This window comes from Capra hircus, chromosome 4 (assembly GCF_001704415.2).
Source record: "Capra hircus breed San Clemente chromosome 4, ASM170441v1, whole genome shotgun sequence".
Lineage (NCBI taxonomy): Eukaryota > Metazoa > Chordata > Mammalia > Artiodactyla > Bovidae > Capra > Capra hircus.
In genome coordinates, this window is record NC_030811.1 from 110,845,897 (window position 1) to 110,869,523 (window position 23,627).

Genomic DNA, 23,627 nt, shown 5'->3' on the forward strand with positions numbered 1-23,627 from the left:
GCACCGGCTGGATGACAAACGAGTCTTCCTTATTTGAAATAACCATGCGGGATCCCTGGTGGAGCTTCCTAAGCGTCTTCCTCCTGTTTGGGAAAAGGTGATGATGTGGTGAGGAGGACACCTTGTCCTCTGGTTGCCTCTGCTAAGGCCTCGGGACCCTGCTTGACACGGAATCGGTTTGGAGATGGCGGAACAGGCGTCCCTGAGACTCAGCACCGAGTGCCTTGGCCATGACTGGCCACTAAGGGCCCAGCAGAGCGACCCGACTCAGAGCCCATCTGCCAGGCAGCGGGGGTCCTGGCCCACCCCGTCCTCCAACTGTCACTCCCCTAACTGTCACTCAGAACTTTGCTTCTCAGTACCCACACCTGTGCCTCCCTGTCCTTCGAATGACTGCTGGCTTAGGAGCCAACAGAGCTCTTTGAGGACTGGGTGAAAGCCAAGTTTTGCGATTCAGGTATCCAACCGCTGTAGTTCTATAAGGCAGTCTCAGCTGCTCTGACTCTTGTTCCTCTGGTTTTGGTCTCGAGAGCTCTTATCTTGCTGCCTCTCCACCTTCTGATTGGCGAGATGGCTGGGGAACAAAACCAACTTGGTTGTTTGAGCATCTTTTAGCCTTTCTCAGCTCTATGTGAAGACTGTGTTCCTCAGAGGAGTTTGGATTTTATCAACAAGAGAAATATTTCATTTACCCAAGGAAATCTTTTTAACATAGATAATGTTTTCATTATAAAAATGCATACAATTCAGCATATCCTTCAATTCTGCTGTGTTAGTGATAGCCCATTCCTCTGATGTTGGATATGTAGCCTGTTTTAAATTTTTTGGAGTTACAATGACTGATAGAATGAACTTCCTTACACATGTATTGTTGCCTGTTTGTGTGGGTATTTTTATGAGGGAAATTCCTAAAAATATAACTGTTTTGTCTAAAGTGGCACACATTTTGAATTGTGATTGATGTTGCCAAATTACTCACCCAAAAAAGTCTGCACACCTGCCAACTCCTGTGGAATTATGTTATGGCTGATTTAGCCACTGGACACAGAAGATGCATTGCTGAGAGCCCACAATAGTTTTGGGGGTTATGAAAATTTTTTGAATTTCTTTTAAAATCAGGATAAAAATGAATACAATAATGGTGACTATAAAATATACAGTGAATCCAGCCTGGATTGTATTTTTTATACTAATGAAGCCATTAAAATGTACTCCTTCATAGTTTATTATGGAGGTAGGACCCAGGAAGGCAAATGTGTGTAGGGCCCTTACCAGTCATAACGCGGTGTTGGTTTATCCACTTCTCCACATCCTTGCAATTCTGAGAATTCTCTTTTCAGTTTTTGTCAGATTTTATGCTAAACAAACAAACAAACAAACAAAATTTCACGATTGTATTTCTTTTCTCTAACTATTTGTGAGATGCGGTCTCCTAAATTGATTGGCCATTTAAATTTCCTGTATGAATTGCCTACTTATGTTCCTTTCTCATCTTTCTATTGACTTGCTCATCTTTTCCATGTTAAAAAGTTCTTTTTACATTATAGTAAATATTGCAAATTTTATTTTCAGAATTTTTCATTTCAGATTTGTTGGTATCTTTTTCTGATGATATTTAAAGTGTTCCTGTACCCCAGATCTGTCAAGCATTTCTTTCATGGTATCATTCTTACAAAGGCTTATACAAATTTCATTGATATTTTCTTATTTGGCTCTTAACATTTATTATTGTAATCTTTCATTCATCTGCAATGAATTATTGTAAAAGATGTGAAATAGCTATTAAACTTTGTTTTCCAAGAATAGCTAATTGTTCAAATACCATGAGACAATGGAAATACCACCTTTACCAAATATTAAATTCTTACATATATGATTTTATTTCTTGAATCTCTTCCATCCTGTTGATCCATTTATCTGTTGCCCTGTGAACACTACACTTTTAATTATTTAACTTTATTATATTTTTATTCCATTTTCCCTCTTACCCAAAATCCTCTTTCAATTTTTGTCTTGATTATTCTCATATACTTACTCTTTCTGGTGAGCTTTAGAGTTATGGTTTCAAGTACTGAAAAAAATTTCAATAAGTTTTATAAAATTTAGAGATTAATTTGAGAAGAAGGGATAACTGTATACAACAGAGTGTGCCTCCCCAGGGTCATGGTGTCTTGCTCACTTCTTCAGATGCCAGTCCCACCTGGCCCATGGTTTGCCCAAGCCCTCACGATCTCATTCTTCATCTCAGACATTTCCATGGTTCTTTGTGGGGCAGGGGGCCACTAGCAGGGGCCTGCCTGAGTCTGCATGTCCCCAAGAGGTGAATGGGGGCCTTTCCCTTTGCTATAAACGGTCTGCATAGTACTAGTTTTCTGAGAACTCTGTTCTGTTGAGGAGCACTGTGGCAAAGCCCACCATAGTCTCTTACTGGATTTCTGGTCTCTGCTTACACTTTTGCTTCCTCTGGTCCACTCTCCACTCTGTACCTCCTGTAACCGTTCTAGTCAGATCCCACGGCCTCCTGCTGGAAAACTTTCAGCGATATCCTCATTGTATTAATTACTCATTGCTGCGGACACAAATTATGGCAAACGTTAACACCTTAAAACAACATAAAAATTTGTTATCTTAGAGTTCTGGAAGTCACAGGTCAGAAATAAGTTTCACTAGGTTAAAATCAAGATCAGTTACAGTTCAGTTCAGTTCATTTGCTCAGTCGTGTCCGACTCTTTGCAACCCCATGAATCGCAGCACGCCAGGCCTCCCTGTCCATCACCAACTCCCGGAGTTCATTCATATTCACGTCCATCGAGTCCGTGATGTCATCCAGCCATCTCATCCTCGATCGTCCCCTTCTTCTCCTGCCCCCAACCCCTCCCAGCATCAGAGTCTTTTCCAATGAGTCAACTCTTCGCATCAGGTGGCCAAAGTACTGGAGTTTCAGCTTTAGCATCATTCCTTCCAAAGAAATCCCAGGGTTGATCTCCTTCAGAATGGACTGGTTGGATCTCCTTGCAGTCCAAGGGACTCTCAAGAGTCTTCTCCAACACCACAGTTCAAAAGCATCAATTCTTCGGCGCTCAGCCTTCTTCACAGTCCAACTCTCACATCCATACATGACCACAGGAAAAACCATAGCCTTGACTAGACGGACCTTAGTTGGCAGAGCAATGTCTCTGCTTTGGAATATGCTATCTAGGTTGGTCATAACTTTTCTTCCAAGGACTATACATTCCTTCAAATGTAAGAATACATTTCCTGACCGTTTCCGACTCCTACGGGCCTCCTGCATTTCTTGGCTCACGGCCCCTTCCTCCACCTTCATAGCCAGCCTCTGAATCCCTCTGGCCTGGGCTGCTCTCGTCATGCCTCCTTCCTGACTCTGGCCCTCCTTCCTCTTATAAATACGGTAATCAGGACCCTTGTAAATCAATTGGGTCCACCCAGATAGTCCCATCTCACACTCCTTAACTTAATCACACCTGCAGTGTTTCTTTTGCCACACGCAGTAATAGGTTCACAGGTTCGGGGGTTAGGACGTGGATACCTGTGTTGCGGGCGTGCCCAGTCGCTAAGTTGTGTCCGACTCTTTGTGACCCCATGGACTGTAGCCCGCCAGGCTCCTCTGTCCACGGGATTTTCCAGGCAAGAATACTGGGCTGGGTTGTTTTGGGGGACCACTATTCAACCATGGCCTTCAGGATGAATTTGACTCGCCAGCCCCGCAACAGCCTGCCCCTTCTACTCTCCTGTTTCTAACCTCACTCTGCTTTCCCCTTCCAACTCCCTAACTCCATCCAGTGAACTTCTTTCAGTTTCTGGAACCTGCCTCTCTGCTTCCTCCAGTCCGGGTCCAGACAGACTCCTCTGCCTCGGAAAACCTTCCCCTACCTCTTTACCTGACTGACTCCTTCTCCTCTCCCCACCTTGGCTTAAACCTCACTTTCTCTGGAGGCTCTTGACCACCTCTTCTACTCTCTGCATCTTCTTCTACACTTTGTTACCCTCATAATATCCTCCATGTTTCTGGCCCTACTTCTGTTGCCTTTTATAGGATTGCTTATTTGATTATCTTCTCTCCCAAAATGTAAGCTCTTTAGGGGCGAAGGTGACAAGGGCAACTCAACGTAAGAGGGAGTTTATTCACTTGTTGCAGAATAAATCTATAAACATATGACTTTCCTAATAGAAATAAAGTGATTTTAATCTGTAGTTCTCATATTCAAACTATTTGTTCATCATTTATTCAACCAGTATCTGTGGAGCAATGACTTGGAAAGCACAGAGCAAAGGGAGTTAAAGGGAAAACATCTGATGTTATGAAGTTGCTAAGGTTGTAGTGGTTCACGCATAAGGACCTGAGTAACAGTGTTCCCTCTCCAGGAAAATGGACTTGGAGGTCAGTGAACCAATAGACTTTGGCTCTGGAGATCATCAACATCTAGTTCGGAAAGCTGCAGATGCTTATGTTGGGGGCAAGTCTGTTCGGTCCTATGGAACTGTACCTTCGACTCAGGAGCCACAACAAGCTCGTGGAAATCCACACTCAAAGGCTGGTAAGCGAGCAGATACTTATGTGGTACAGATTTCGCCAGAGACTACTACAGACGACATCAACCCTGGCCCATTTTCAGAAACAGCTGTCCGCAGAGGTAAGAATAAAGAAATGGCCTTTTTGGGAAAGAACAGTAAAATTCTCTTAAAATATTTCCACAGGGTGGGTTGTAGGATTTAAATTTGCCCTTAGTTTTTCCCATCATGCTTTACCATGAAACATGATATATGCAAGAACAGACAGCTCCCCAAGTTTTCCAAGACATTCATAAATTCATGATCGACATATTATGGTGAATAAATTGTGGTTTTCTTAACAAATGTGAGTTAGTCGTTGAACACAGAATGTCTTAACTTACATACAAAGTGATACCATGACACTGTCTTTAGTTTTAAGGAATACTAATTCAGAGCCCTACATATTAATTCTATATCAGAAATACATTCAGCTGTAACAGAAGTCCAAAACACTATGGCTAAAATAAATGAGAATTTTTTTCTTTCATGAAATAAGAAGTTGGAAGTTAAGCAATTCAAGGCAAATCCTGTAGGTCCCAGAAAACAATATGCCATGCTTAGGGCTTCTTCTAACTCTTCTAACTTCTTCTAACTCAATAAAACTAAGCCATGCCATGTAGGGCCACCCAAGATGGACAGTTCATGGTGGAGAGTTCTGACAAAATGTGGTCCACTGGAGCAGGGAATGGCAAACCACTTCACTGTTCTTGCCTTGAGAACCCCATAAACGGTATGAAAAGGCAAAAAGATAGAACACTGAAAGATGAACTCCCCAGGTTGGTAGGTGCCCAACATGCTACTGGAGATCAGTGGAGAAATGACTCCAGAAAGAATGAAGAGACAGAGCCAAAGCAAAACAACACCCAGCTGTGGATGTGACTGGTGACAGAAGCAAGGTCTGATGCTGTAAAGAGCAATATTGCATAGGAACCTGGAATGTCAGGTCCATGAATCAAGGCAAATTGAAAGTGGTCAAACAGGAGACGGCAAGAGTGAACGTCAACATTTTAGGAATCAGTGAACTAAGATGGACTGGAATGGGTGAATTTAACTCAGATGACCATTATGCCTACTACTGTGGCCAAGAATCCCTTAGAAGAAATGGAGTAGCCACCATAGTCAACAAAAGAGTCTGAAATGCAGAACTTGGATGCAGTCTCAAAAATGACAAGAATGATCTCGGTTCATTTCCAAGGCAAACCATTCAATAAAACACTAATCCAAGTCTATGCCCCAACCAGTAATCCTGAAGAAGCTGATATTGAATGGTACTATGAAGACCTACAAGACCTTTTAGAAGTAACACCCCAAAATGATGTCCTTTTCATTATAGGGGACTGGAATGCAAAAGTAGGAAGTCAAGAAACACCTGGAGTAACAGGCAAATTTGGACTTGGAGTACAGAATGAAGCATGGCAAAGGCAAATAGAGTTTTGCCAAGAGAACACACTGGTCATAGAAAACACCCTCTTCCAACAACACAAGAGAAGGCTCTACACATGGACATCACCAGATGGTCAACACCGAAATCAGATTGATTATATTCTTTGCGGCCAAAGATGGAGAAGCTCTATACGGTCAGCAAAAACAAGACCGGGAGATGACTGTGGCTCAGATCATGAACTTCTTATTGCCAAATTCAGACTTAAATTGAAGAAAGTAGGGAAAACCACTAGACCATTCAGGTATGACCTAAATCAAATCCCTTATGATTATACAGTGGAAGTGAGAAATAGATTTAAGGGCCTAGATCTGATCGACAGAGTGCCTGATGAACTATGGAATGAGGTTCATGACATTGTACAGAAGACAGGGATCAAGACCATCCCCATGGAAAAGAAATGCAAAACAGCAAAATGGCTGTCTGGGGAGGCCTTACAAATAGCTGTGAAAAGAAGAGAAAGGCAAAGGAGAAAAGGAATGATAAACCCATTTGAATGCAGAGTTCCAAAGAATAACAAGGAGAGATAAGAAAGCTTTAGTGATCAATGCAAAGAAATAGAGGAAAACAATAGAATGGGAAAGACTAGAGATCTCTTCAAGAAAATTAGAGATACCAAGGGAAAATTTCATGCAAAGATGGGCTCAATAAAGGACAGAAATGGTACGGACCTAACAGAAGCAGAAGATACTAAGAAGAGGTAGCAAGAATACACAGAAGAACTGTACAAAAAATATCTTCACGACCCAGATAATCACAATGGTGTGATCACTCACTTAGAGCCAGACATCCTGGAATGTGAAGTCAAGTGGCCCTTAGGAAGCATCACTACGAATAAAGCTAGTAGAGGTGATGAAATTCCAGTTGAGCTACTTCAAATCCTGAAAGATGATGCTGTGAAAGTGCTGCACTCAATATGCCAGCAAATTTGGAAAACTCAGCAATGGCCACAGGACTGGAAAACGTCAACTTTCATTCCGATCGCAAAGGCAATGCCAAAGAATGCTCAGAATACTGCACAATTGCACTTATCTCACACACTAGTAAAGTAATGCTCAAAATTCTCCAAGCCAGCAATACGTGAACTGTGAACTTTCAGATGTTCAAGCTGGTTTTAGAAAAGGCAGAAGAACCAGAGATCAAATTGCCAACATCCACTGGATCATCAAAAAAGCATGAGAGTTCCAGAAAAACATCTATTTCTGCTTTTTTGACTATGCCAAAGCCTTTGACTGTGTGGATCACAAGAAACTGGAAAATTCTAAAAGAGATGGGAATACCAGACCACCTGACCTGCTTCTTGAGAAATCTGTATGCAGGTCAGGAAGCAACAGTTAGAACTAGACATAGAACAACAGATTGGTTCCAAATAGGAAAAGGAGTATGTCAAGGCTGTATATTGTCACCCTGTTTATTTAACTTATATGCAGAGTACATCATGAGAAATGCTGGGCTGGAGGAAGCACAAGCTGGAATCAAGCCTGGAGAAATATCAGTAACTTCAGATATGCAGACGACACCACCCTTATGGCAGAAAGTGAAGAGGAACTAAAAGGCCTCTTGATGAAAGTGAAAGAGGAGAGTGAAAAAGTTGGCTTAAAGCTCAACATTAAGAAAACTAAGATCATGGCATCTTGTCCCATCACTTAATGACAATGATGGGGAAACATTGGAAACAGTGGCTTTTTTTTTTTTTTGGCTCCAAAATCACTGCAGGTGGTATCTGCAGCCATGAAATTAAAAGACACTTACTCCTTGGAAGGAAAGTTATGACCAACATAGACAGCATATTAAAAAGCAGAGACATTACTTTGCCAACAAAGGTCTCAAGGCTATGGTTTTTCCATTGGTCATGTATGGATGTGAGAGTTGGACTATAAAGAAAGCTGAGAGTCAAAGAGTGGATACTTTTGAACTGTGGTGTTGGAAAATACTCTCGAAAGTCCCTTGGACAGTAAGGAGTTCCAACTAGTTCATCCTAAAGGAGATTAGTCCTGAGTGTTCATTGGAAGGACTGATATTGAAGCTGAAACTCCAATACTTTGGCCACCTTATGTGAAGAGCTGACTCGTTTGAAAAGACCCTAATGCTGGGAAAGATTGAAGGCAGGAGGAGAAGGGGACGACAGAGGATGAGATGGCTGGATGGCACCACCGACTCAATGGACATGAGTCTGAGTAAACTCCAGGAGTTGGTGATGGACAGGGAGGCGTGGCGTGCTGTGGTTTGTGGGGTCGCAAAGAGTCAGACACGACTGAGCAACTGAACTGAATTGAGGCCCACTCAGAACCTGGATGACTTGACGATGGACTCTGAGCTTCGAACTTCACTGCTGTCTCCCCATGGCCCTCACCCTCTACCTTGTTGCTGGAAAGACAGATGCCTTTTGAAACTCTTAGCTGGCAGCTGAGTCTGCAGTGGGCTTTATGACTCTCTGACGTGGATGGCAGTTTGTGTTGGTTGTTGGCTTTCTTCTTTGGCTTGAATTTCTCATCACATGGAACTGGGGCCCAAGAAGAGGTAGACCAGATGGACAAGCCCCAGTGTGTAAGCAGTTTTTGAAGCCTCTGCTAATCAAGCCAGTGCTAATGTTTCACTGACCAACATGTCATGTGGCCAAGCCCAGCGTCAGTGTGGGAGGGAACTACACAGGCTTTGCCCATTATAAATTCTTATTTGTCTTCTTGTAATTGGAGTGTAAGTGTTCTTCCTGTGCTAGATCAATTCACAGATACATGATATGCAAATACTTTCTCCCAGTTTGTGGGTTTTTTCCCACTTTTTGATGGTGTCATTTGAAGCACAAAGCTTTTGCCTTTTTAAAGTGAGAATTCTTTTTTTTAATTTATTTTTTATTATTATTTTTGGCCGTGTGGGGTCTTCATTCCTGCCCATCGTCTTTCTCTAATTGTGGCAAGTGAGGGCTACTCTGTAGTGTAGGTCTTGTTGCAGAGCTTAGGCCCTAGATGCAGGGGCTTCAGTAGCTGTGGTGCACAGGTTTAATTTGCCCACAGCATGTGGACTCCTCCTGGACGAGGGATCGAACCAGTGTCTCCTGAACGCAGGCAGATTACTAACCAATGGACCACCAGGGGAATTCAAATCCACTTTTGATGGAATCCAATTTTTTTTTTTCCCTTTGCTTGTGTTTTAGGTATCATTATCTAAGAAAACATTGCCTAATCCATGCTCACAAAGATTTACACCTATACTTTCTTCCAAGGATTATATTTCTCATTTATGTTTATGATCGATGTTTAACTAATTAGTCTTGCGTGTGTGTGTGATATGCGGATGGGGCCCAAATTCATCATTTTGTATGCATGTGTCCAGTTGCCCCAGCACCATTTGCTCAAAAGACTCATCTTTGTCCACTGAATTGTCTTAGCATGTTTATTAGAAATCAATTGACCACATTCCACAAATGTAAGGGACTGTTTTAGGGCTCTCCGTTCTATTTCATTGATCTATATGGTCTAGTCTAATAAGGCTGGGTCACGTTTAGTATCTATTCTCTTATAGTTCTTCATACATGCTAGATGTGAATTTAAAGTTAACTAAGTAGATATTTTAAAGCAGTAGCACACATTTGGGGATATATATCTCAGTGCTATTTCTTTATTGTCACACTTCTAATGCACAGAAACTGCCCAGCAAAAGGACACATTGACAATCCTATAAGTCAACTTTAAGCAGCATTCTTTTTTTTTTTTTCCTTTTCAAATTGGGATTATTGTTCAGTCACAAAGTCGACTTTGCAACCCCATGGACTGAAGCATGCCAGATTTCCCTGTCCCCCACTAACTCCCAGAGTCTGTCCAAGTTTATGTCCATTGAATCCGTGATGCTATCCAACCATCTCAGTCTCTGCCACCTTCTTCTCCTTTTGCCTTCAATCCTTCCCAGCATCAGGGTCCTTTCTAATGAGTTAGCTCTTCGCATCAGGTGACCAAAGTATTGGAGCTTTGTCTTCAGCATCAGTCCTTCTAATGTGTATTCAGGGTTGATTTCCCTTAGGATTGACTGGTTTGATCTCTTTGCTGTCCAAGGAACTCTCAAGGGTCTTCTCCAGCACAGTTAGAAAGCATCAATTCTTTGTCGCTCAGCCTTCCTTATGGTCCAACTCTCACATCCATACATGACTACTGGAAAGACCAGCTTTGACTATATGGACCTTTGTTGGCAAAGTGATGTCTTTGGTTTTTAATACACTGTTTAGGTTTGTGATAGCTTTCCTTCCAAGAAGCAAGCGTCTTCTAATTATGGCTGCAGTCACCATCCACAGTGATGGGATTAGTTGGGAGAAGCCCACAGAAAAGCAAATGGTCATTACCAATGCATATTCGGAGGGCTCTGGAAAAACCCATGTAGTTAGCTGGAAGTAAACATAGATGCTAACACACCCTGAACTCCGCTTTGGCATGCCACTTGCTTGAAACTCCTTGGTTATACTTACCATTAGTCAGATTATGCAGTTTCTGCACAAGTAGGAGGGAAGGGAGTTGCTAAAGACAGGGAGGGTGGAGAGAAAAGTGGGGGAACAGCCCTGCAGACTCCCTGCAGAGGGGTGAACGCCATCTCCCCCAGCAGTCCCCGGTGCATCACTGGCTCCGTCTATGCAGGGATGCTGCTGGGTCCCTAAGGATGGGCTGGTGACATTCTGAGATTCTCAGGTCACTTTTGGTCCTAGGGAGGATGGGGTGTGCACAATACAGAAGTAAACCCTTGAATTTGGTCTTTAGATTGTGGGGGCTCTTATGGATAAACCCTTGGGTCTCCACTAAAATGCCTCTTACAGTCTGGACTGAGTCTTTTCTGGGAGTTCTGCAGAGCTGTACTGTCACACCATTGGCCAACTCTAAACTCACACTCCCTTTCCTGTCCTCAAGAAAATCAGAGGAAAAATTTATTTCACTAAGTGTCAAAAATAGGTAGTTAGATTTTATACTTTTACTTTTGAATACTGTCTCATAAAAATAAGTTTCTGTCTCCTCAGCTTTCATCGTAAAAGTGTTCTTCCTCCTGTCCATTCAGCTTCTGATCACTGGGGCAATCGTCAGCCTGTTTGTTTTCTGGTAGGTCTTCATTACTGATGTAGGTGACCTATTAAGTCGCCCACATTAATTCTCACTATTTAGCTTGACTGAATTTTGATCATTAAAAAATTTTCTATTTTTCCCTAATCATTCATGTGTGTCTGTGCTCAGTTGCATCTGATTGTGACCCCATGGACTGTAGCCCTCCAGGCTCCTCCGTCTGTGGGATTTTCCAGGCAAGAATACTGGAGTGGGTTGCCATTACCTTCTCCACGGGATCTTCCCAACCCAGGGAGCGAACCTGCATGTCTTGTGTATCCTGCGTTGACAGGCAGGTTCTTTTCTACTGGGCCACCTGAGAAGTCCAGTCATTCATAGGATATACCATTTCTATTGCAACTCCTAGACTAAAGTGTTAGTAGATTTCTAGAGTTTCACTTTAACTTCCTAAGCCAAAAACTTTTCTCTTACTCTTATTTTGGGTACTATTTTCTTTTTTATTTTCCCTGAGCTATTTCCACAGACAAAATCAAGTAAAGGAAAAAAGGTGAGATTGTGAAGGCCTTGAAGGCTAGATCTCTGTTAAATGCAGAAATTATTTCAGGGAGTATGATCCATCACTGCCGAAACTCATCCTTTGAAAATCTATATTTTAGACAAATATATGAAAATTTTATTACTTTTGTTTATATACATATCTCAGTACTTTAAAATAAAATTGTCACTGAGACATTTGCATTTATGCAAATTTCACTTACTACTTATGACTGTACTTTTTATGACCCTATTTTAAGAAGTAAGATACAGTTTATCTTTATCTTACAGTTTAACAGTTATATGTTTCACTGTTTCCTTTCCCATCTGTCATTGTCAACTACTTAGGGTTTTCCCCCTTTCTTCTCATGAAATTGTTTAATTTATACTTAAATATTATACTAGTTAGCAAAATAAACTACTTATTGTGTAAGACAATATTTTTTTTTTTTTCAACCAGCAAGGCTTTACGATCTTGGGTGATCAAGAATCCCTGGTTCAATTACACACTCTTGTAAGTATTATTGGATTAAATAAAAAGTGTTCTTTCTACTAGCTATCAGTTAATGTTCTTTTTTGAAAATTAGGTAAAGGTAACATATTCTTGTAATGACAAAATTATAGAGATGAAAAACAAGCAAATTAGTAGTTGCTGGGAGTTAGGGCTTTATGAGTGCGTGTGTATGTGTGTGTGTTACCATAAAGGTATAGTACAGTAGTTTAATGATGAGATGGTTCCACACCTTGTGGTGCTGGTTACATGGATCTGCACACAGGTTTGTGTCACAGATCTATGACATAGCATTACATATATACACGCTGTACCAATGTCACATACTGGTTTGGGTATTCTACTTTAAATATGTAAAATGGGGGCAAACTGTGTATAGGGTACACAGGACCTCTGATCCTTTGCAATTTCCTGTGAATCTACAATTATTTCAAAGTAAAAATATTTTTTAAAGAACCCACAAACTGTGTGTGGATGGCAATGGGAAAAGTTAGTTTTAAAAGCAAAAAAAAAAAAAGTAAAGATAATAATCTTTATTTTTCTTTATAATATGTATTATCAGAGCAAACATCTCTGTATCTCTCTACCTGTAATATATCACATGATACAAGCAGTGGAAGCAAATAACACATGGTTTTAAATTATCCCCAGGCCAGCCTTTTTTGTTATATTTATTGTACTCGCCTGCTGTGGGAAACTCCGCCGCCAGGTGCCTGCGAATTACATTCTCCTGGGATTATTTGTAAGTAAACCTCTTTAGCATCCGTTGTCATTCACCTCTGAAATATATTTTCATCTCATTATTCCTTTTTTTGTGGAAAAAATCTTCCTAAGGAATAAGAAGATAGAAATTATTTGTGAGACGTTCTCTTGGATGAATTTTGAAGTGAACTTACATATGAGGTGGAATCTACACCCTTTTAACAAGCTAGAGAATTTGGAGACCTTCAGCTGCTCCTTTGGGCCGGCAAACTTGCCTCTGAGAGGCCTGCTCCCAAGTCTCCCAAGACAGTTAACCCGACTGTCCTCTGTCAGGCACAACAAACTCATTTTGCTATGGAGAGTGAGTTCCACATTTAGTTCACAAATTGTGTGCAAGAAATGTAACTTTCTCTGTAAAATTTATTTTACTTCTATTTCAACGTCTCCTGACTATGTTGTAATTGAGGTTTCTGTTCTGTCAATGTTTATACCAGTTGGGCCAACACTCTTACCTCCTGGAGGCAGTGAACTCACTGACAATAAGCATTTGCTCCTCTTAGGAAAACGCAGAGGAAATCTCATTGTGGTTCAACGAGTTGGAAAGAAAGTCAGATTCTATGCAATTGCTCCCACGAACTGCTGACCACCCTTCCATGAGAAGATTTACTCACCAATTCATTTGTTTCTCACCTGGTTCCATATCAGTGTTGAGGTAGCGTATAAAAATACACACAACGTAAGAAGATAAGTTGGTAGGGAAATCTGATGGCAGGAAAAATAAGGAAAGGCAAGTGAAGCCAGAGGTGAGATTAGTGCACAAAATGTCTAGCCTCGAGCGTTTGAGTTTGATCAGCCTAGATTTGGATCTGCGCCTCCTGGTGGTCAATGTGAGCAAGGACACATGGGCAACGAGTTTCTCAGCGCTCAGAATCTTGCATCTCCCATCCTGAAAATCTGAGGATCTTGCGTTGTCTAATGTGAATTACATGCTGGGAAGAATAGCTTCCTCATGTCACGGAGAAGACAGAGCATCAGGCCAGCTGGGAATGTCCTCAGGCCCTGCAGCCCTGCCAGCTGCAGTTCTCAGTGGCCTGCTGGTCAGTCCTGGAGCCCAACTGTGGGCCTCGGCATACCATCACTGCCTTCTTGGTATCATCCTCTGGCTTGACTGCTTCTGGTTCTCAGCTCCTCCCTCTCTCCCACGCCGCCCCATCCCTGGTTCATTTGGACCAAGGGAATCCTCGGACCCCTATACAGCCCCCACACTGCCCCCGTGCAGCCCACTTCAGAGCTGAGGATTGGCACCTCCCAGTGCAGCTGCATGCTCTGTTGGTAAGTGTCCTCCAGCCCCACCCCCAGGTATTGAGGTCTCAACAGTCCTCCCACATCTGAGGTTTGACGCATTTTGTTCTCATCCAAGCACTATGGGAAAGGTCAGTACTGAAACAGTTGCTGAGGTGTTAATAGAAATAGCATGTCCTGCTCTGATAAAATGGTAAGATTTGTGTGGATGGTCCCATTTGATTATTGACAGTATGGTCTACAGATAAAGCTTATACCTTGGTTTCTACATTTCTAAGTAATAACATATGCAGTTTAACTCACTGAAAATGTTGAAAGTTACTATTGTATTCTAAGAACTTTTTACTCATATGAGAATTTTTTCTTGTCAGTCTTAGGGAGAACATTAAGAAAATGTTTATTTCCATTATTTCCATATGGCATAGCCTATAGCTTTGTGCGCTAAGATCATGAATATTCCTGCTAGTTCCCCTCTGACATACCTGAAACCAACTCTTCTGGCTTTGGCGCCGTGGGAAGCAGGCTTCTGATTAATTGTGAATTTTGTTTTTAGACAGTTCTTCAAGGTTTGCTGCTAGGAACCGTGTCAGTGTAAGTCTTTGATACACGTTTTTTCATTTGTGTGTGCATGCTTTTCTTCTAACATTACGTGAACAATAATCACAGTCTCTGGTTTCAGTTTCTATAACGCCGAGGAAGTGTTATGGGCAACAGGAGCAACAGCTCTGGTGACGCTATCACTCAGTTTATTTGCTCTTCAAACAAAAGTACGTGTTTTTGAAGCCGCTTTCTGTCATAGGCAGTGTGTGACTATCTTCCTCTGCCCCTCCTGACCCATTCTGCTTCCTCCTCCCCCTGGCTGGCTGCTTCCTGGGGGCCTCACCTCCACCGAGCACTCGTCTTCTGCCTTCTGGCTTTCCTAGTGACCGTGCTAAAAACGTAAGAGGGGCTTCCCTGGAGGCCCAGTGGTTAAGACTTTGCCTTCTCGCGCAGGGGGTGTGGGTTCCATCTCTGGTCAGGGAGCTGGGATCTCACATGCCTCGCATACAAAAGAGAAAACATAAAGCAGAAGCAATATTGTAACAAAATTCAATAAAGACTTACAAAGATGGTCCGCATCAGAAAAAATTTAAGTAAAAGGAAACAGGTAAAATTAATTTTAATGACATATTTCATTTAACCCAATATATATGAAGGGTTATTATTTCAACATATAATCAGCATAACAAAAGTAGTCATTTTCCACTCTTTTTTCTTTTTCAAACTAAAATTCAAATCCAGTGTGTATTTTCTACTTGCAGCCATCTCAGTTTGAAGCAGCTCTATTTCCAGTGCTTATTAGCATGTATATTGAAAGCACAGCTCTAGACGAATTTTCTTAGCAGACATCAGAGTCACCTGGAGAGCTTGTGAAACACAGACTGCTGAGCCCCACGCCTGGCATTGTGAAGGCAAGGTCTGGGCTGGGGGTCAGTAACGTTCACTTCCCAGGCGCTGCCGATGCTTCCAGCCCAAGAACCAGCCTCGGTGACCTTGTACTCTATTCTCTTGGTGTGTTGAAGGCAGGGAGTGACATAGGGAGACAGAGGAATTAGGAAAACACACTTGCAAGGAAACACATTGGATTTGAGGATCTTCTTTCGCTTCCTGATCCAATTTTTTTCAGGTCAGAAGATGCATATTCCTCTTTCTTTTAAAAATGCTAATCTTCTCTAAGCTGATTTGGTTATTGATTTATATAAAAGCACATTAATAAATTTTAGGTTTACAAAAGGATCATCAATTTTTGAAAGCTTAGTATATATATTTCTACTGAAATGTATACACTAAAATTGATACATACAAATGTGAGAAAGGTACCCAGTTAACATCTTCATCCATTGAATGCCATTAATGTATTCTATGCACATGCTTTTAAAAATATGAATGATTATGATCCTACTATACTTACAAATTTACATCCTACTTATTCAGTGTACATTTTGTGTTATGGAAAACTTTATAAAGATATACACACAAATAGAATATTTTAACGAACCCCCATGTGCCAATTACCTAGTTTCAAAAATTGCAAATTTGTGGCTCCTGTTATTTCATCCATACCTTACATTTTCCCTCCCTTGAAGAAGCACAATACCTTTTATGTAGCATTTTTCAGTGTGTAGAGCCAATGAATTTCCACGGTTCTTGGGATTAGCCAGGGTACATTGGTAGCAAATGGGCCAGTTTGTCTAGGGGGTATGAGATACATCTCTAAACACCCTGAAGTTCCTATGGATGAAAATTGAATCGTTTTTGTGTTTTTTATGTTTCCTCAGTGGGATTTCACTTTGCTAAATGGAATGCTGTTTGTTTTACTCTTCGTACTTATCATCTATGGAATTATCTTAATCTTCATTCGATCATATGTAAGTGGGCCCTCCTTTGAAACCCTCAGAGGACTGGCAGAATATCAGGTGAAGTGCTGGTTGTGTGGTTGGTCTAGAAGCAGACACCAGATGGGTGAAACTTGCAAAGACCCTGGTGGGAGAGAGGTCTGCGACAGAATAGCGCGGGGTGACAAGGGCTGTAAGAGCTGTCAGAACACGACAGCACACGTGAGCCCAGGTGGAGGAGAGGGAAGTAAGAGGGGAGCTTGCTGGATGTCGTGCCGTCTAAGAAGGCTTTGGCAAGCCCACCAGGGGGTCCTGGGTCTCCCAGGAAGGCTCTGCTGCCCTTCCAGTGATTGACAGGGTAAAGCATGACCCAGGAAGGAAACTGCCGTGGGTCTCACTGCACGGCCACCAGGGCCCTGGTCAGTTACTTGCCCCTCCCCATAGCTGGAGGTCTCCAAGGTCGCCTGCCACACCAGTGTGGTGGGGGGACCACTGACAGGAGGTCTGGGTGTGAAGACTGAGCTCCAAGCTGAGAAAACAGCTGTCCTCCCCTAAGAGGATCATGGAGGTGGCCAACCCACAGGGCAGATCAGATTCCAACTTCCCTACATGGTGCTGCTTGTCTGAAGAAACGAGGGTGCAGAGATGGGCAAGCCTGCATGGGCTTGCTTTTCTGACAGCAGCCGCCTAGAGGAAGCTCCTCGGTTTCCAATGCCAGCTTTCTTCCTTCCATTCTTTTTTTTAAAATTTTTTGCTTTAATATATTTATTGCCTTCTTATTAGATATCATACACAGGCCTATATGTTTTTCTCAAAGTCATCAAAGTTAATTCTCACAACATTCCTGAAAAGTACATATCTCATCTAATCTTATAGAAAAGAAAACAGGCTCAAATAAATTAAAGAATTCACACTCCACACTGCACCCAGGGAGTAGACGGTAGGACTGGGGTTAGAGCAACGTCCATGTGATCTGGTGGTCACACTCTTTCCACCACGCACACTGTCCGTGGACTGAGTCCGGTGTGCAACTGGACAGGCAGAATGAGAAGGTCTGGCCCCACATCTGGTAGGGGCCTAGACTGGCCCCTGTATGGAGACCTTACTGGAAGCCAGGCTCACAGAGGACTGGCCTGGGGCTTGTGACCATCCGTCTAAAGCCCCAAGGCCAACTTGGTCCTGCTGCTGAATTAAAGAGTTTCTGTGGCAACAAGTGGCGTTGCTAAATGGACTTCAGACACAGAATCAGTATTTCTGCCTGGATTTTGGAGATAAACTCAAAGACATCATAGATATGTCTTTAAAGGCCATAGTTCTCCATTTATTGTTCCTGATGGTGGCACAGATACTGTAGTAATAATACACATATTTATGTGGTGGGTGGGTTCCTTACATCTTTACCATGCCACTCAGGAGCAGTTAAGAAACTGTATTTCCTACTAGATACAGGAACCCTAGTTTCCATTCTAAATTTCCTGTCACAAATACCAATAATATATGATCTTAAGCATATGATTAAATGGAAGTTGGATAGCTAAGCACGCATGCCTGTTGGGCCCTGGCAGTTGTGAACCCTTCAGGCTGCAGTTGCCAGCTGTCCTCTCACACCCAGCTCAGTCTGAGAACAGGGGGCCTCACGCAGTATATAGCTGGCCCCTGGTTTCACTGTTTCCTCAAGAACCTTCTCTGGTTGGCAGAGGTTCCCCATCTCTCATCCTGAGGAGTGAATGCCATTGTTCCTCAGATGATGTACACCACTTCCTTATTCTCTTCTGCAGTATTCAGATCAATTTGTCACATACGCTGATCAGGGCTGTTTTGGTGGCAGGGAACACATACCACTCAGATTGGCTCAAGGCAAAGGCCCAGAGACTCTCCTAGGTAGGAAGAAGAGCCAGAATTCACAGAAATGGAAACCCCACCGCCCTTTCTTGGTCATCTCGGCTTGTAAAGCACCAGCTAACCCAGCACTGACTAATCACACAATGGCTGCCTGGATCCCTCTATCATGAGAACTGATTTATACCTGGCCCAGAGGATCTCTTTGATCCTGGTCATGTAAGAGGTTCCTGGTCAGTCAAGAGATTCACGCTGTTGGAGTGGCATCTCCCACCTCTTGTCAATCGGCTCTAGCAAGGCTGTGTGAGGGTCACAATATTCCCTGAGCTGAGGGGAGGGCACTTTTTCTAGAAGAGCTGTGTGGATGGGGCAAAAAAGGAAACATACTCAGTATATCCCATTTGCCTTACTATGCATGAGATGTTTAGTACTTGCTCGATGACCATTACTTGATATATATAACGGGTAGTGTTTACCTCCTTGCTGAATGGAATTGAGTTGATACTATTGACCAACTATGTTCAAGAAAAATTAATTTCCCCACAGCTTTGACTTTCTAAGCATCTTATCTAACAGCAGTGACCTAAGTGACCCCCTGTGTTGTTCCCAGTCTTGCTCTTAACACACCGTTGTATCCTTTCTTTTTGCAGTGGTTGCATCTATTGTATGCCGGACTTGGAACTGTGATCTTCTCACTCGTACGTCCATCTCCCCCTTTCTTTGATAAAGAATATGAATGTCCATTGACAGGGCCTTAAAACCTCTCCTGGGCCTGGAGTCAAGCGGAGTCAGTGATTCACTGGAAAGCCCTCCCGCTGACTTGCTCCTTCTTTCTTCTCATCCTCTTCCTTCTCCTTTTTACTTTTTATAAAGACAGTTCTTAGAGTAGCTTTAGGTTCACAGTAAAACTGAAAGGAAGATAGAGATTTCCCAGCCTCCATACAGGCATCACCATCCCCAATGTCAATATCTGCCACCGAAGTGTAACATTTACTACAATTGATGAACGAACGAACATTAATATACCACAGTCACCCACATTAGGGTTCACTCTTTGGTGTTCTGCATTCTACGGGTTTGGACAAATGTATAATGATATGTGCCCATCATTGTAATACCATACAGAGTATTTTCACTGCTCTAAAAATCCTCTTTGCTCCTCCAAGCTGATCCCCAACCCCTGGCAACCACTAATCAGGTTATCTTACTGTTTCCAAGTTTTGCCTTTTCCAGAATGTCCCACAGTAGGAATCATACGGCATGAAGCCTTTTCAGACTGACTTCTTTTACTTAGCACCTGCACTTAAAATTCCTCCATGTCTTCTCACGGCTTGGTAGCTCATCTCTTTTTAATGTTGAATAATATTCCACCCTCTGGATGTACCACAATTAATTTATTCATTCATCTACTGAGGGGCATCTTGTTTGCTTTCAAATTTTGGCAGTTATGAATAAAGTTACTACAAACATCCGTGTGCATGCTTTTGTGTGGACAGATGATTTCAGCTCCTTTGGGGAGATTCCAAGGAGCACATTTACTAGACCATACAGTAAGAGTAAGTTCAGTTCTGTAAGACAGTATTCCAAAGTGGTTGTAATATTTGCATTCCCCACTAGCAGTATATGAGAGTTCCTATTGCTTCATGTCCTCATCAGCATGTGAGGTTATCAGTATTTCAGATTTTGGCCATTCTGATAGGTGCATAGTGGTACCTTATTGTTATTTTAATTTGCACTTTCCTGTTGACATAAGATGTAGAGCATCTTTTCATATGCTTATTTGCCATCTATATATCTTCTTTGGTGAGGTGTCTATTAAGTTCTTTGGCCCACTTTGTAATCAAGTTGTTTGTTTTCTTACTGTTGAGTTTTAAGAGTTCTTGGTATATTTAGGGTGCCAGTCCTTTATGTTTCTCTTGCAAATAATTTCTCTCAGTTTGTAGCTTGCATTATCATTCTCTTCACATTGTCTTTCACAGAGCAGAAAATATTAATTTTAATGAAGTCTAATTTATCTATTACTTCTTTAATGGATAATACTTTTGGTGTCATATTTAAGAAACCATCACCATACCAAAGGTCATCTAGATTCCCTCCTATGCTACCTCTTAGGAGTTATATGTTTTACAAAGAAGTCTATTATTCATTATTTTTTAAAATTTATTTTATTTTTTTGACCATGCTGCATGGTATGCAGGATCTGGACCAGGGATTGATTCTGAGCCTCCTGCAGTGGAAGCACAGAGTCGTAACCATCGGACTGCCAGGGAAGTCCCTGGTATGAGCTATTTTGTGAAAGGTGTAAGGTCTGTGTCTAGATCTTTTTTTTTTTTTGGCATGTGGATGCTCAGTTGTTTCAGCACCATCTGTTGAAGAGATGAATATTGCCTTTGCTCTTTATTCTTTTCTGCTGATCTATATATTCGTTAAGTCTTTTTGCCAAGACCATACCATCTTGATTACAACTTTATAGTAAATGTTGTTGTCTGGTAGCATCAGTCCTCCAACTTTATTCTTCTCCTCCAGTATCATGTTGGTTATTCTGGGTCTTTTGTCTCTCCAAATCAGTTTTAGCAGTGGTCTGTCAATGTCCACAAAATAACTTGCTAGGGTTTTGATTGGGGTTGTGTTGAATCTATAGATGAAGTTGGAACAACTGATATTTGACAATATTGAGTCTTTCTATCCACGAACATGGAATGTCTCTCCATGTATTTAGTTCTTCCCTAATCTCATTCATCAGAGCTTTTTAGTTTTCCTCATGCAGTTCTTACACATATTTTGTTAGATTTATATCTAAGTATTTAATTTTTTTTTGGATGCTAGTGGAAATGTTTTTGTGTTTTTAATCTCCAGTTTCACTTATTCACTGCTGGCATATAGGAAATCAATTGACTGTTGTATAGTAACTTTGTATCCTACAACCTTATTATGACTGTTCATTGAACCCCTAAATGTTCCCGGGGCTTCAAATCTTGATCAGGGCTTCCCTGTGAGCTGGCTGTCTCTGGCATGGTGTCCTGAGTCCTCTTTCCCTGGGGCCAGGGGGCGGACAGCTTGATCCCAGCTCACTTTACTCTCCCACTTCCCTGTCTGCCTTCAAACACACACCCTCACCAGGGAGGTGCACTCTGCCCTCCTCACTACCAACACATGAAATGATTAGGAGTCAGTATCTCTCGTATAAGAAGAAATAAGATAAAGTCAGCAGTTCTTGGAGGGGAGGGAGAAAGAACAGCACTTTTCCATAGATGTTAGGACTCCGGGGTTACAGATGGAGGCTAGGAGCAAGGCTGGAAGTTCAGCTGCTGGGGGCCTTTTTTAAAGAATGACCAACTGTCCTGGTTTGCCTGGGACTGAGGGGTTACTGAAGACACATGAAGCCCCTGGGCAAACTGGAGTGGTTGGTTCATTCTAGCTTTTTCTGCACAAAGTTGCTGGAATCAGACATTGGGAGGGGGAGGATAAGTGGGATGGGACTCAATGGTCCAGGTGAGGGAGCTGCCTTGGCAACCCCCAGCCTCGGGTTTGACTCCTTTCTCTACCACTTGCCACAGAGTGATCTTCCCTTCTTGGAGGCTCTGTTAATCTCACCTGCCTCAACTAGGTCGTTCCCACTTTATATGAGATGGTGTCTATCCTGAATAGATAAGAGGCTACCTAGAAGGTGCCCAATTCTTCCTTTTCCTCCTGTTCTTTTTCCCTCCTCCCGTCTTCATTCTTAGAAGCCTGAGTGGGAACCAGGACCCAGGGAGAGTTGATAACCTGAACTACTTGGGATGGGTTTCACTGTAGTGGATGTTATTCTAAAACGGCTAATTTTCAAGAATCTTGAAAACCCCAAGAACTCCCTGTAGTGCCAAGGTTGCCCCACTGCCTCACGGCACTGGACTCTGAGTCCGCGGTCTGGACAGAAAGGCCCGAGGAGCCGCTTGTTTTCCCTTCCTCCCTCTAGCGCACTTGCGCTGCCCACGTTTGCTCACTTTGCAACAAACACAAGGGTGAGAGGGCTCTCCGACTTTCTTCTTGATGTTTAAGAAGCTTGTAATTTTACCTACCACAGCTGAGCTAAAACGTTTAATTGGGGGTTATTTAACCATACATAAATCTCCTCATTCTATTTTGGAAATACTGACACCATCACAAAGCCATCTCCAATGCTAAGCTTTGAAAAATGCTATCACCCAAAGGAGAGTCAGAACTACTGCTGTGGGTAATATAAGGGTCAGGGGAACCATCTGTCTCTTCCTTCTTTGTTTTCAGTGAGAACCTGCTGGAAAGTCACAAACACAGGGCATTTTTTAGTTTCTCTCTGTGTCCAATTAGCCTACCTGGTCCACGTCACTGACCAGAGGCACAGAGGTTTCTAGACTTGGAAGGAAAGGAGGGCTCACAGATTTGGTCCCACTGGCTTCAGGAGAGTGAAGCACTTGCTTTAATAGACAGAGCACCAGCCTGGGGAGATTGTGAATGATTGAGGCTGTAAGAATAACATCTCTAGCTACAAATTTACTTTTACTGATGGTAAGATACTTTCCAGATAGTCTCAGGACACTTCTTTGATCAAAATGTACAGTTTAAGTAGCTGATTCTTCTTTCTTTTCTTTAAGTACTTGGTGATGGATGTGCAGCTGATGGTGGGAGGGCGCCACCATCATTCTGACCTGGACCCTGAAGAGTATGTTTTTGCTGCCCTGAACATCTACATGGACATAATCAACCTTTTTCTTTTTATTTTGCAACTGATTGGAATGGGACGGTAGTCACATGGGCAAGGCTGGCTCATGCTGAAGAGAGGGAAGGAGGGACGGCTGTGAAGACTGCAGGTTACCACTCCATAAGCCCCTCTATTTTAAAAAATACTTTTTTTTCTTGTCAAATGAAAGCAAGCATTCAGTAGACAGTAGCTATAGCTGTTATATATATTTTTAGTTCCACTGTTACATTACAAAACTTTCTGGTGGACATTTTCTGATTTTTATAAATTTAAAAGATGAGTACATAACTACATACTTACAAACATTTGTAAGATGCTCATTACTTTGTTGAAGTTTTCCAGGTATTACTTAAAACTGTAAACAATGTCCATCTACATGAATAAAACTGATTATAGAAACCTATATTTACTCCATTCTCTTCTCTTGATGTGGACATTTGGTGGGAATATTTTGCCATCTGGCTTAAGAGTAAGGTGAACCAAAGAATTCTGCCTTTCTCTTGGATTCAAGTCAGACTGGAGAAGTAAATTCTATCTTGAGAGATCTCTTTGTTTCTATCTCAAATATCTGTTTGCTCCCAGGCCAACCTTTGAGGTC

The 23,627-nt window shown here is 42.1% G+C and overlaps 1 protein-coding gene across 2 annotated transcripts; it reads left to right on the forward strand.

Annotated features, from left to right (window-relative positions):
• Nucleotides 4,384-23,430, forward strand: LOC102178878 (protein lifeguard 2). Of its 2 annotated transcripts, XM_013963124.1 has the most exons (9): nucleotides 4,384-4,652; nucleotides 11,010-11,088; nucleotides 12,044-12,097; nucleotides 12,746-12,836; nucleotides 14,652-14,689; nucleotides 14,778-14,865; nucleotides 16,417-16,506; nucleotides 18,963-19,010; nucleotides 22,923-23,430. In XM_013963124.1, the coding sequence occupies exons 1-9, from the start codon at nucleotides 4,388-4,390 to the stop codon at nucleotides 23,073-23,075; spliced, it is 906 nt and encodes a 301-aa protein (XP_013818578.1). In that variant the 5' UTR covers nucleotides 4,384-4,387; the 3' UTR covers nucleotides 23,076-23,430. The 2 variants fall into 2 exon arrangements, with proteins under 2 accessions (XP_013818578.1, XP_017902923.1); XM_018047434.1 differs by lacking the exon at nucleotides 16,417-16,506 and having other exon boundaries at nucleotides 4,386-4,652; nucleotides 22,923-23,422.